At 41.6% G+C, this 13,108-nt stretch overlaps 1 protein-coding gene across 2 annotated transcripts in view; it reads left to right on the top strand.

Annotated features, from left to right (window-relative positions):
- Positions 1 to 13,108, top strand: part of Ralgapa2 (Ral GTPase activating protein, alpha subunit 2 (catalytic)) — a 248,630-nt gene that overhangs the window by 92,084 nt on the left and 143,438 nt on the right. For both annotated transcript variants that reach the window (XM_013512249.1, XM_005380947.2), the window contains exons 19-23: positions 95 to 185; positions 1,461 to 1,637; positions 10,141 to 10,334; positions 11,148 to 11,246; positions 11,481 to 11,636. In XM_013512249.1, the coding sequence (XP_013367703.1) occupies positions 95 to 185; positions 1,461 to 1,637; positions 10,141 to 10,334; positions 11,148 to 11,246; positions 11,481 to 11,636 (717 nt within the window). The remainder of the gene's footprint in view (positions 1 to 94; positions 186 to 1,460; positions 1,638 to 10,140; positions 10,335 to 11,147; positions 11,247 to 11,480; positions 11,637 to 13,108) is intronic.

Here is a 13,108-nt window from a genome sequence, read left to right as displayed (position 1 = left end):
CTTTTCCTTTAGAAATGTGGGTAGGAATCTTACAGTCTTGTAAAAAAAATGTTAACTTTCCTGTAATAAACGTAATCTTTCTTTTTTTCTGAAGATCTTAGTTCGAAGAAGCAGCAGCCCTGCTGAACTGGATCTGCAGGATGATTTGCAGCAGACACAAGGAAAATGTAGGGAAAGACAGAAGAGTAAGTTCCAGGAAATGCAGTTTGTGATCATCTAACTCCATGTTCCTGGTATATTTTGCTTCCTTTTTACTTTCTAACTGGAGTGATGTCAGTTAGAGAGATATGGCTCTGAAATAGAATATCTTTCTTCCTGGAACCCAAGCTGATATAAGGTTAATCCAGTTAATAAAAATGTTCTAGGCAGTGGCCTGCACCTAAGAGGCCTGTCTTTCTACTTGAGGGCCTTTCTCCAGGTTGGAGGCACAGAGGAGTTTAGGGCCTGGGTAAGCAGATAGACCCGAAAGAGAAAACTCTTGCTCCAGAAAATTCCTACAGGCCAGGAACACAGAGCTAAGGAAGTGCCTTCAAGCCAGTGGGATAAATACATTAAAATGAAATGCAGTTGGAATCCTGGAGCAGATTATCATATACCATCTTCTGCATTCCTGAAGTCAGGTGCAGCCTTCCTCTTCCTTCCAGTATCCTGGTCACTCCTGGGGTGCAGAAGGCCCCCCTCATGTTCTGCCTTCCCTCTCTAGTTTAGAACTTTGTGGAAGGAGCATTTTGAGACCTACTGAGTGAATGGAGGGCAGCAGATCAGAAAGCAGGGCTGGACACAGCAGGTGCAGGGAGCAGGCAGAAGGTGGGCAGACATAACACAGTCAGGACCTGGGTCGGGCCCTCCCAGGAACCAAAGGTTTGTTTTGTGTCAGACTAAACACGTAGCTTTAGAAGTCTTAATAGCTCAGCATAGTTATATTAGAACAAATTAGAATGTTGTAGTGTTTAAAGGAAAGAATTTCGATGGCAGAAAATCTGTTGTAGCAGGAAACCTCCTGCACAAATGACCTAGGTGACTCACCCTCTTTACTGTGTATCTACATAGCAGGCTTGAAGCATGCAGCATCTTTAGACTCTTTGCCAACAGAGTAAACTGACATTTATGGTGGAGCTGGTTATCCTGTCATCTTCTACCCACCCTCATTTTGTAGTGACTAAGTCCCAGCAGAAACCTTGGGGGCATGCTATACTCTTTGGGGTGTATGAGATAGCTAGTGAGGGCACTGAAGAGAACCCCACTCGAGTGATGTGTAAAGTGGGGTGCCACTCACACCCTTAGTGGCTGTATGTTGACTGAGTCCCACTGGGATACCACTTGCACCTTATCTGGTTCTGTAGGTTCTGCCCCAGCCTTTGTCTATCCTTCCTGCACCAGCTGTCAGTGTTCAGCTATCAGTAACTGTGACCTACTGGCCACCAGCTGGCTGGTGTCAAACTAGTCCTTCTCCTGTGCAGGTGAAAGTGCCAGTGGTGACACAGCTCTGGGCTACGGCAGTGAGACTGAGCTGTTGGTGACCCCATGGCAGGCATGTGAGGAGGACCCCGACCTGAGCACACCCACGGATACTGTGGCTGACTCTGATGCCCGGCAGTGGTTACAGCTGAGTCCCACCGATGCCTCAAACCTAACAGGTACCTGAGTATTTGGAGTAGGCACCAGTGTTTGCATTTGGGAGGTCGTAGAGTTCTGGCTTGGAGAACTCCAGGGACTCATTAGCACTGTGGTGATACATGCTGGCTCCAGCCACCTACTCTCTGTCTTGAGTTCTTGGGGTCCTGTGTGGAGAGGGCTCTGAAACAGGGGACAAGTAGGGGAGGCAGCCAGCTAGGCTGTGACCATGGCCCACTGAGGAGGGTGTGCTATGTCTCTGCCATCCCTGACTATTTGCTCTACTCTGCAAACAGAATGATTTTTTCAGCTTAGTCATATGTACAATCATAAATCCAGAATCTGTCAAGGAGTTTGGATACCTTATTTTAAAATATTTTTAAAATTTTTATGATAGTGTTGGGTACATAAGCATAAATTGTGGCATATATATAGGTCATAGGTCACAGCAGTAAAATGTACCAGTGACCATGCCCCGACTTAAGCAGAGCAGCACCCTGTCCGGTGAGGTTCCCCCAGACTGTCTCAAGGTGCTTCCTTCCCCACTGCATCCTGGGCCCCTCCCCACGTTTGTGTTTACAGTAATGCCCTTGATTTCCTCTAACTTTCCACGTATGCCTTTGTCCTCAAACAGCATATCATTTAGTTTTGCTTCTTAAAAGAAAAAAGATGTCATACTCTACTTTCTGTAACTTTTCCCTCACGTATTACATTTGTAAAGATTCATGGTTGATGACACAGCAAACTTTCTGGGTCTTCGCCCAGGCTCTGCCAGGGTCCACTGAATGGCCTAACCTCATCAACCCTGGTCTTTTACTGTTGTAGCTGGTAGAGGTGAAGGGGGTGGCCACCTCCTAGGGTCCTTGGAGGAATGGCTGTGCAGACACTCATGTGAGGCACACAGGAGGGTAGGCACACCCATGAATACACACACACACACACACACACACACTCGGACCCCTCGTGTGGGACAGGGCTGATGAGAGTGGGGACAGCGCGGAGGAGCTCAGGTCTGTTTTGCTGTGTTTCGACAAATGGAGGAGCAAGGTGTGGCAGGCTGGGCGGGCCATGAGCGGCTGCTTGGCCACTTTCCCTCTTGCCCGTTATAATGTATGGAAGCAGCTGCAAACCAGAGCACACGTGGTAAGTAAAAAGTACTACTAAAATGTTAAAGACCAGTTTAAGAGTATAAATAAAGGCTACAATTTTACCTCAAATGGATGTTTTTAAACCAAGCAAACTTTGATTTTCACTGTGATATAAAATTTAACCAAAGCCTTTGAAATTTGTATAAATTCTTGATCGTGTGACATTAAAACTTCATAAAACTAACCTATACAATGGTGTTGGATAAAATTCTTTATAGAAGATGATTTTGACTAGTACTGTGGTCAATTTATATGGGATTTACCAATTTACAAAGAACTTTGAGAGTACCCTCTTTGATTCTGTGTGGTAGGAAGGCCAAGTCATACCGTTTCTGTTATAGAGAAGAGGATACAGCAACCCAGAGAAATGATGTCATTGCTCTAGAAAATGAGTGCCAGAGTTGGAACTGGCTTCCAAAGTATTTTGACTCCAAGTGCAGTGCTATATTTATTCTGTTCTACTAAATTGTGGTTAAAATTACAACTGTTCATCTCTTTGAAGTACTTGAGAATTATTAATACATTCATGGAACAAATGGCTTCTTTTAGTCCAGTACACAGATTATCCAAGAGAAATTCATCATTGTGACCCAACACCGAATCTTCAACAAGTTGGATATATTTAAGCATGAACCGAGTTTAATTATTTTTATTGAAAGGAAAGAAAACTGGGTGATTACTTCTTTTGTCTGTCTTTGGGGAAGATTACTTTTGACCCCATTTCAGAGAGAGAGTATGCATTGGACAGCTCAGTTTAATACACTCATGTGAGGTAACTTGGTATGGTGCACTCCATGTTGTGATTAAGTCCTCCAAATACTTAGTTCTTCTTTGAAATACTAATGTAGAGAATCAGTACACTCAGTTCAATAGTTCATCTTGTCATCTGTGAAAAGGACAAACTGTAATATGATAAGGTTTAAGGATTATCACAGCTCTGAATTTAACTTTCTGTTCTTAAGGGAATGATTTCTTTATAACTGAACAAAATAAAACTCCTGCTAGCCTGATCTTTACGACACGCAGAGAGTAATCAAACAATCTGAGTTATCACCATTTCGCCTTGAGTAACCCTAGCAATTATTAAATGTTTAGAATAGTAAACTGTTTCTAAAATCTTAAATTCCTTCATCACTAGCTAGCTGTCTCCTTCTATGTTGGTTTGCCTATTTAAATCATTTTGTGTTTGGTGAAAATAATAGTTAAAATTATTGTGCATTATTTTAATGCTCCTGGGATTTGTTTAATCATATGTTAAGGACTGCAGACACAAACTGAAAGTCTTGAAGAAAAAAATTTAAACTCACAGGTCTCTGGAAGCAGGACACATGGGGAAATCACCTGTGTCCACCAGGAGACAGAGGGAACAAAACGTGGCCAACAAGCTTTACTGTCATTTGTGCAGGAAGAGTGAGGCAAAGCAGGATAGCTGGTGGGAGTGATTTCAGTGGGCTCCAGAGCGTAGGGGCTGGCTGTCCTTAATTGCCCCTTACCTGGCTCTGGGGTGTTAAGGTGGGACTATATTGACTGATGTGTTTAGAGCTAGGTAAAGGAGATAAGTGGCAGGTATATCTGATGATTGGCTAGTTTACATATAAAAATCATTCTTCCTGGGGGATGTTGCTATCTCTAAGAATTTAGTAGCCCTAGAAAGGGTAGTTCAGGCGGCTGGGGATTTAGCTCAGCGGCAAAAAGCGCCTGCCTGGCAAGCGCAAGGTCGTGAGTTCGGTTCCCGGTACCGGAGAAAAACCAAAAAAAAAAAAAAAAAAAAAGGTAGCTCATCCATGATGAGTAGGACACCAGATGCCAGAGCATTAAGTGCACACAGCAGATAAGGAAACACCATACATACATGAACTAAGTTCTGTTTAGGTAGTAATTTGGGGGTAATTATTGACCTATAGCATGAATCAGTATCACTACTGACCTCATCCCATATTTAGCAAATAAGCTTATGATTCAGAAATACTGATTTAGAGGCTATTAGAAGTAAAAGATGAGTATAGGTCATAGCCACTATTATCCTTAAGAGATTACAAGGACAGAAGACATTTATCCTATTGGTCACAATGTGATAAATGCTATGAGAGTTAAAGAAATCTATAATCCCAGGGATAAACACACTAACAGAACGGAATATAAAGTGTAGAGTTAAATCCACACAGGTGTGAAATCATGATACACGATAGAAATGGCTTTCCAGACCTGGCAAGGAAAGAATGTGCTATTTAACAGGTCTCTGTGGAACTAGTATTTAGCCATATAGGGGAAACTTTAAATAGAATCCCTACCTCATACCATATTCAAAGTCAAGTCCAGTGGAATAAAATCGTTAAATGTCAAAAGAAAAGTGTAAAAACTTTTGGAAGAAGATTTCTTCTAAAAAATGTCTATGGCCTTGGGAGTACATGGGATTTTCTTGAGAAGAAAACAACAACCAAACAAATCTGACCACAAGGAAAGTGTCAGTAGTTCAACCTCAGCAAAATCTGAAGTTTTAAATCCAAGAAGCCTTAAGAATTCCATGATTTAGTAGAACCCCACTGGGGAAAAACCAGCCTTGGTGCTCTTGGCTCTGCAGGTGATGAGTTTTAAGGGAAGGTTGGTAAGGGAAGTTACTGCGCATCCTGGTGTCCTTGGGAAGCCCAGGGTCCCCCCACCCTGGGAAATGCACTCAGGAGAGGTGGCTGTCTGTGTGTTCATGGGTGGATTGTGGCTTATAGCACAGTGTCTGGTAGGAGAGAACCATTCCATGGATAACTTGGATCCACGAACATGTAGGCATTGAGCTGCAAGTTACTGAAGGTTATTCAATGTTTTATTTAGCTCAAAACAATTACATTTTAATCTTTAAGGTAATAAATATGTAAGGCAGTTTCAAAATCTCTTCCACTTAGTGTAGTTGTCACACCCTTACACTCACACATTGTTTATAAAATCCTCTTACGTCTCTGCTTTTAGCTGTAGCTGTGCATCTGAGTTACAGCTTATCGCCTGCCACTAGAGTTGTTTCTGTAGAAACAGTTCATCAGCACTGTCACCACACCTGTTGATATTTTTACCAGGTTTTATATAAAGGAAAATAACAGTACTGGCGGCAGTGGGCCTGATAGCTCACTTTCTTAAGCTCTTCAAAGTGAATAGTTGATCCTCAGAACAGGGATGAGAATGTGGAGTTCATACTGCAGTGCTGGGCAGCGGAAGTCCAGGCCTGGTTCTTCTGGCTTCACAAGTAACGGGTTCAACTAGAGCCCTTGAGTTTGTGTCTTTTGTGTACTTTTCAAGTCAAAAGAGAAACACATTGTCAAAGACAAGGGTTACATTTCTTCAATACTCCAACCTACATACAATTGTAGCCTAGGAAATTACCACTTGGTCATAAGCACTTATTTTGCCAGTGACCAAGCCTTAACTCATAACTAAAAACTTTTTTGTATTTGCAATTCCTAAGCTTTCTATTCATGTTGTTAAATATGTTTTTGCAGAAATACGATATAATTTGGCTTGTAAGTGTTCCCACTTTAACTATTAAAAAAAAACCTTAAATATGACCATAGCATGCAGTTATAATGAACCAAACAGATACTAGCCTCGCATTCTATCTTGCTAATGAAAACGAAATTAAATATTTGCTATTTTGGTGGTAATCATGAGATTTTCTGGATCTCTCAGATCCCCACTTTTAATTAAGTGCTCAGTTACTGAGGAGCCATCTACATGCAAAATGTCAGCAGCTGTTCCATTATTTCTGCCACCAGCAGGGTGATTTTGGGCACAGACATTCCAACTCAATAAAATCTTTTTCACAGTAATATACAGTGAAGTACATATAGTCATTCCAGGAACTTATAAAGAACTGAGAATATTTTGATAATTGTCATGTGGCCTAGGATTTTTATCATTGAGGCAAGAATTTTTCTGAGTGCACAGCAGTACTGAAACAGATTTCCTTCCATGTGGGATCTGTGAGTTGGTAAGTAGTGCACAGATGTGCCTTAAGGTTCCAGGCCACACTCATGGAGACTTGTTCCTCCAACAGAGCTGCGGCATGAGTGAGACGCCAGGTAACTCTTAATTCTGGACAGCTTCATTGTCCAGGTTGGAGTAGCAATGAAACAGAACCCTGAGTCACCTACTCTCCTTTCCTTTGCTCCCTTCCAAGAGATTATAGACAACATGGCATTATCTGTGGGAAAAATGAATGCCACATTGTGCATGTTCCACTTGGAGGCTCATCTTGGCTCATAAGCATTCCTTAAAGCTCCAACACCTCCTGGACAGGTGGTTGGAGGAGCTGCGCTTACTGCACAGAAGAGCCTTTGGGGAGGAGGCTGAAGCCTTAGGAGTCAGGCAGAGAATGCAGAAGGCTCCTGCCCTCTGCACCACTGCCCCCGCAGGCCAGGCCTGTTGGGCTCCAATTTGCATGTGTCCCTCCCCTGGGCTCGTGGTAGTGGAGCTGTGATGTGTTTTCCTCTTGGAAGGAATAGCCTTGCTGAAAGGCCCTCCCAGGACACTGTGCCATCTTCACTAAATCCTGTGTCCCCATGTCCTGGGATCTTTCCATCTCTGACATGATGTGCTCTGGATGGCTGTTCTTCCAATCCAGAGCACATCATGTCAGAGATGGCAAGATTCCAGGACGTGGGTTTAGAGAAAACTTACACAGTACAGTTAATCTCAGCTGAATGGAGATATCTAAGAAAGATAGATGTTTGAACTTAGCAACTACAAAATGCATATGATTTTAAAGGCTTATATACTATTGTAAAAATTGATCAATTTGATTATTTCAACAAATGTCCATGATTTGTAACTACAAACAGTCTGTGAATTTGATTGAATAAAGTAAGAAGAATGACCAAAAAAACAAACAGCAAAAGGAAAATAAATGTTTGTGGGGAAAAAAATATGACCCAAGATACATATATTAGAAGAGAAAAATTTTGACCTGTGTGCTCTGTTCATAAATTAGGAGAAAGAATAGCAGAATATCATGGAAGTTAATTTTTAAAAACTAGTAAAACTAACAGAATACATGAATATACTAGAATGTAAATAAGAAAAAATAGAGGAAAACCAAACAACATTCTAATAAAAATAGCCAGGTGAGTTTGACATAGGAAAATATACTAGAGGTAAAAAAGGGAACAAAACTACAAAAACAATACATATTTAAAAAGTAACATAGTGTACAATCTGAATAAATTTATAGATATAAAGGATAATACCTAATTTTATTGAACTTTCAAGTAAAAAAAAAATCTTTTCCAACTTACTCTATAAAAAGAGAAAGCTCTCCAATTCCTGTTACTTATCTTATGTAACTTTGATAACAAAATAAAAGCAAAATAAGAGACTATCTCACTTACAGGGGATAAGCGGAAAGACACCAGACACAGTCTGAGGCTCATTCTGCAAAATACCTGACCAGTACCTAAAACTGTCAAGATCATTGAAGACAGTCTAAGAACTGTCACAGCCAAGTGAATGGCATGAAGGAGCTATGATAACTGTTTGTCATGGGTAGAGCCCTAGGACAAAAAGAGGAACACATTTGGTAAAAACCAAAGAAATCTAAGTAAAGTGCATTGTTTAGTAATGTTTTAATAGTGGCTTGTTAATTATAATACTAATGTAAGATATTAGTAATGGGGGAACTGGGTATGAAATACATGGAAGCTCTGTATTGTCTTTATAAGTTGTTATAAATGCAGAACTGCTTTGATTAAAATAGTAATTCAGAGAAGATTGTCAAATAAAAATAAATATATTAAAACAACACAAAATTATAAAATAAAATGAAAGATGTGAAATTTAAAAATAATGAAGTGAGCCATAAAGGCATTAAAAAATCCTGTTAATGCATATTTAATGAACATGAACAGAATATCCCCACTTGTTCTCTAAAACCTACCTGAGCCACACTGAGAGGATTTTTATGAAATCAGACATAAATCCACGAGGACAGGGAAGGTAGGAGCAAGGCGGCAGCAGCCGCTACAGAAGCTGGGAGACTGTGACATGGTGGTAAGCAGCTGACTTGGACACTCGTTCCTGTGTCGGGGCCAAGACAGCCAGGGCGCAAGCTGCCTGTGTCACTGCAGGCCTCGAAAGGGCTGGGAAACCACCCCCAGGGGGCGACCAAGGAAGGCGTCGAGACCACACGGAGGCCAAAAGCAGAAGGCTTGAAGTCTGCAAGATCTCTACCCCCACCCCCAGTCCTGCATCCCGAGTTGCTGTCTTCGCTGCAGAAGGTGGCAAAAGTCAGTGCGGACTTGCTGGCCCAGAGTCCGCAGCACACAGCTAAGTGCAGAGACACTGCCTTGAGATCAAGGGGAGGAGAAGAGAGTTACATACTCTGAGCAAGAGGCAATCTTTTCCTAGAATCTGAGTTCCAGAAAAAAGGCCCAGAGTATGTATCTCTAGGTTCTTCAAGAACATAGTGTAGCTCACCAGGGCTGGGCCTGCTGTGGACCAGACCGACAAAGCTTCTGCTCAGTCCTGAGCAAGCAGAGCCACTGAAGTCTTTGGGGAAAGGCATGCAGAATGGAGATAAGACATAAAGGCCAAAGGTGGCATGTGGCGGTATGGGGATATGGCCGGCACTCAAATGTGCTTGGGGTCGGCCCGTATGAGATTGAGAACGAGTGAGGACAAGCAGAAGCCCCTCCATGTGTGCAGGCCTGTGAGATGAAGAGGAGCTAGCAGAGGAGGAAACTGTACCTGGGGGTTGGCATTCCTGGGGTTGGGTGAAACACTTCAGAAAGGTGGTTGTGAGCGTGTACTAACAGCTATAGAAACCAGCATGCAAATGTCCCCAGCCACAGATTCCATGGCTTCAGCCTGCTCAGGGTCTCCCTCATCCTTACCTTCACTTTAGCCCTGGCTTGTTGCCCTTTGAGTATGAAGAATCAAAATCATTTGACCTCTCTTCATCCTCCTGCTTTTTGATCCTTTCAAACTCTCAGCCTTTCACATTTTAAAATCTTAACGATCCTAGCGATCCTAGCGAGGTGTGGTGGCACATGCCTATAATCCCAGCACTCGGGAGGCTGAGGCAGGAGGATCCTTGCGAATTCAAGGCCAGCCTGAACTACATAGTGAGACCCTGTCTCAAAAAAAGACAACTAAAATAAAGTAAAATAAAATAAAATCGTAATGACCCTGAAAACGTGTGTTGAGCATGGATAATTTGCCTTAAAGACAAAAGCTGAGGGCTGGGGATTTAGCTCAGCAGCACAGCGCCTGCCTGGCAAGCAAGCGCAAGGTCGTGAGTTCGATTCCTGGAACCGGAAAAAACAAACGAAAAAAGACAAAAGCTGAGATAAGGAAATCACAATTGTGTTTCCAGGGATGAAACATGTGTCTCTCTCCTCAGACAACGGTGAGTGCCTGACAGATGACTGTAGTATCATCGCTGGGGGGAACCTTACTGGCTGGCACCCGGATTCTGCAGCTGTGTTATGGAGAAGAATCTTGGGGATCCTCGGAGACGTGAACAACATCCAGTCGCCCAAGATCCACGCCAGGGTGTTTGGCTATCTCTATGAGCTCTGGTACAAACTAGCTAAGGTATTCTCTTTCATCTATCCATCATTTCATGTAAAAACTGGGTTGTAGTTAACTACACAACATATTCTGGAATACAGGTCAGGCATTTAGACAGAGTACATTTGATTATCGAAGAGCAAATCATGATATTTATAGTTTGAATATTTTATAAATGCAGAATGATTTCACTTATACAAAAGTATTGTGTTAGTATAGGATACTAAAATAGGGTGTTAAGTAGTTTAAGTTATTCTCTTTATTAAGGTGATACTGGTAATCAGTATGTACTGCAAACATACTAAAAAATTTTAAAAGTGATACCTGTTTTATTGTGCAAAATTTGCAAAGAGGAAAAAAATTTAAATCACTATCCCAATAAATAAAACCAATTCTAATATTTAATTCTATTTTTGTAGATAAAGATTTTTTCAAAAGTAGCATCACAGAATACATAAAATTTCATTTTGGTTTTGGTTTTTATACTAAACATACATTTTCCCCTATGTTTTAAAATCTTTTCAAAAACATGATTTATGTTTGCACACTGTAACTTAATAAATCGTTGCTTATCATTTGGAGTTCAGGACCTCTCTAGGTACTAACATTCAAGGAAAAATAATGCCCTAGATTTATATTTAAATCTACATCCATACACATAGCCAGACACACAATTCAGAAGGACAGGTGAACTCACAATAAAAGAAAAGCTTGTGTAAATACTATAGATTCTTCCTCAAGTTGTAGAAATTTAATTGGCTGTGAAAGATAATATTGAAATACCCTTGAGACAAATGGAGTGTCCCTTTCCCTGAAGTTCTGCTCTCTGTGACTTAGATCCGGGATAATCTGGCCGTAAGCCTAGATAACCAGTCTTCTCCGTCTCCTCCTGTCTTGATCCCACCACTCAGAATGTTTGCATCATGGTTATTTAAGGCAAGTGGATATGTGTTTATTCCTTTATTGCAATTTCCTCTTCCTTTGTGAAATTGAGTTTTAAAAAGGTAATTGCCCAAGACTGCATGTTTTGAAGACAGGCTGGGTCTCACTATAACCACTGTATCCCACATCTCCATAAACAACTCTTCTGGAAAACTGAGAAATAAATGAAATGCTGAAATGCTCTGCATCTGGAATTGATTTAATCTGGAAACATCATCTCCTCTGCAGGCGACGACACTGCCAAATGAGTATAAGGAGGGCAAGCTGCAGGCCTACAGGCTGATCTGCGCCATGATGACCAGACGCCAGGATGTCCTGCCAAACTCTGACTTCCTGGTGCACTTCTACCTCGCGATGCACCTGGGATTAACCAGTGAGGACCAGGTACTCTGTGACTCCTTAGTGTGATACCCGCAGCTAGGGGAGTGCACAGCCCGCTCTGCAGGTGTCAGGGCTTAGGAAAATATTCAGAAATGCTTCATGTCTCGGTAGTTTCAGCTCTCTCACATACAGCAACCACAGTGGTCTTTCAAAACTGTATCAGGTCTCACCGTGTCCCTGCTTCTTCCCCACACTGACTTCACATCATGCCAGCTAAATATGAAATTATCCTGCTGCCTAACTGATACTGCCAACTTCAAGACACCATCTCAGCCGCTCTTTGTTATTGTTTGAACAATATGATTCTAGTCATTTAAAAATGGAAATTGTTTTAGTAGTTGCAAATTTACAAATAAGATAGAGCTCTTGACATTTTTTGTCGAGGAATTATTTTAATTTCTTCCAAAGAAATTGAAGTTAAGTTTTGGTGAAGTAGAAGGAGAAAGGTCCAAGCCCTTCTTACCACAGGTCCCTCTTTGTAGACCATGGGTATCCAGCCTTTTGCCTGGGCTTGAGTGGAAAGAAATTGTCTTGGGCCACATATAAAACATGCAGTAGAGGTGATGCATATTAGTAATGAAATTTCCTTACATTTTAAAAATTATTTTATGAAATAACCCAAGCCCAATTTTTAAAATTAAATAAGAAGGCTTATATGTTTGCTTCAAAACAATAAGTGCCTGTCTTCACAGACACACACACATAGTTAGGTTGAAATACTGTTATTGGGAATTACTGTATTTTACTTGCCAGATCCTACAAGTGCATGTAACCTCTGCTACAAGGGGGTTCTGATTCCAGTGACTGTGTGTGGGGCCAGGAGGCAGAGCTCTTCCCCCAGCTTGCAGAGTTGTTGCCTGCCTGGTTCATGTCAGAACCATGCAGTTGAGTCATGAAAAGTATCGCTAAAAATCACGCAGTAATGTTAACAGTGTATGATTTTGTGGCACCACATTACTAGCTGCTGCAGGTTGCCTGTGGCCTGTCTGTGCCTGGTTTGGCACTAGGATGTGGCAGCCTCCGGTCTTTCTGCCTCTGTTGTCCTCCTGGCATGTGTTAGGGGAGGGATACAGGCAGGGGCTTTCACCTCAGCATGGGACATCAGGTAGGCAATGATGTGATTGGTTCACAGAGATCATCATGGACTTGTGGAGAGATTGGATTTGAAAACAGGGCAGTAGTGGATAGGGATTTGGGCCTGGAGACAGATTAATTAGGAAGTGTTTAATCTAATAAAGATTTTTAAAATGGTACTAAGATGGCAGCATTGGAGATGGGAGGAAAGGAAAAGATGTAAGAAATTTTAGGCCATTTCATCACTAGGTCCTCTTGACCAACCGAAGGTAAGGGGACAATTTCAGGATTTACCCATTAAATTGCTTATACTTACCAATGAACTTGAATCATTATTAACTGACTATTAGCTGTCTTTCTGTATTTCTTCTTCTGGATATAGAATGCAGACACACAGGCAT

Source organism: Chinchilla lanigera, unplaced genomic scaffold (assembly GCF_000276665.1).
Source record: "Chinchilla lanigera isolate Chin_1 unplaced genomic scaffold, ChiLan1.0 scaffold00014, whole genome shotgun sequence".
Taxonomy (NCBI): Eukaryota; Metazoa; Chordata; class Mammalia; order Rodentia; family Chinchillidae; genus Chinchilla; species Chinchilla lanigera.
Note: the sequence above shows the minus strand (reverse complement) of the source record. Positions and strands in the feature narration are given on the sequence as shown.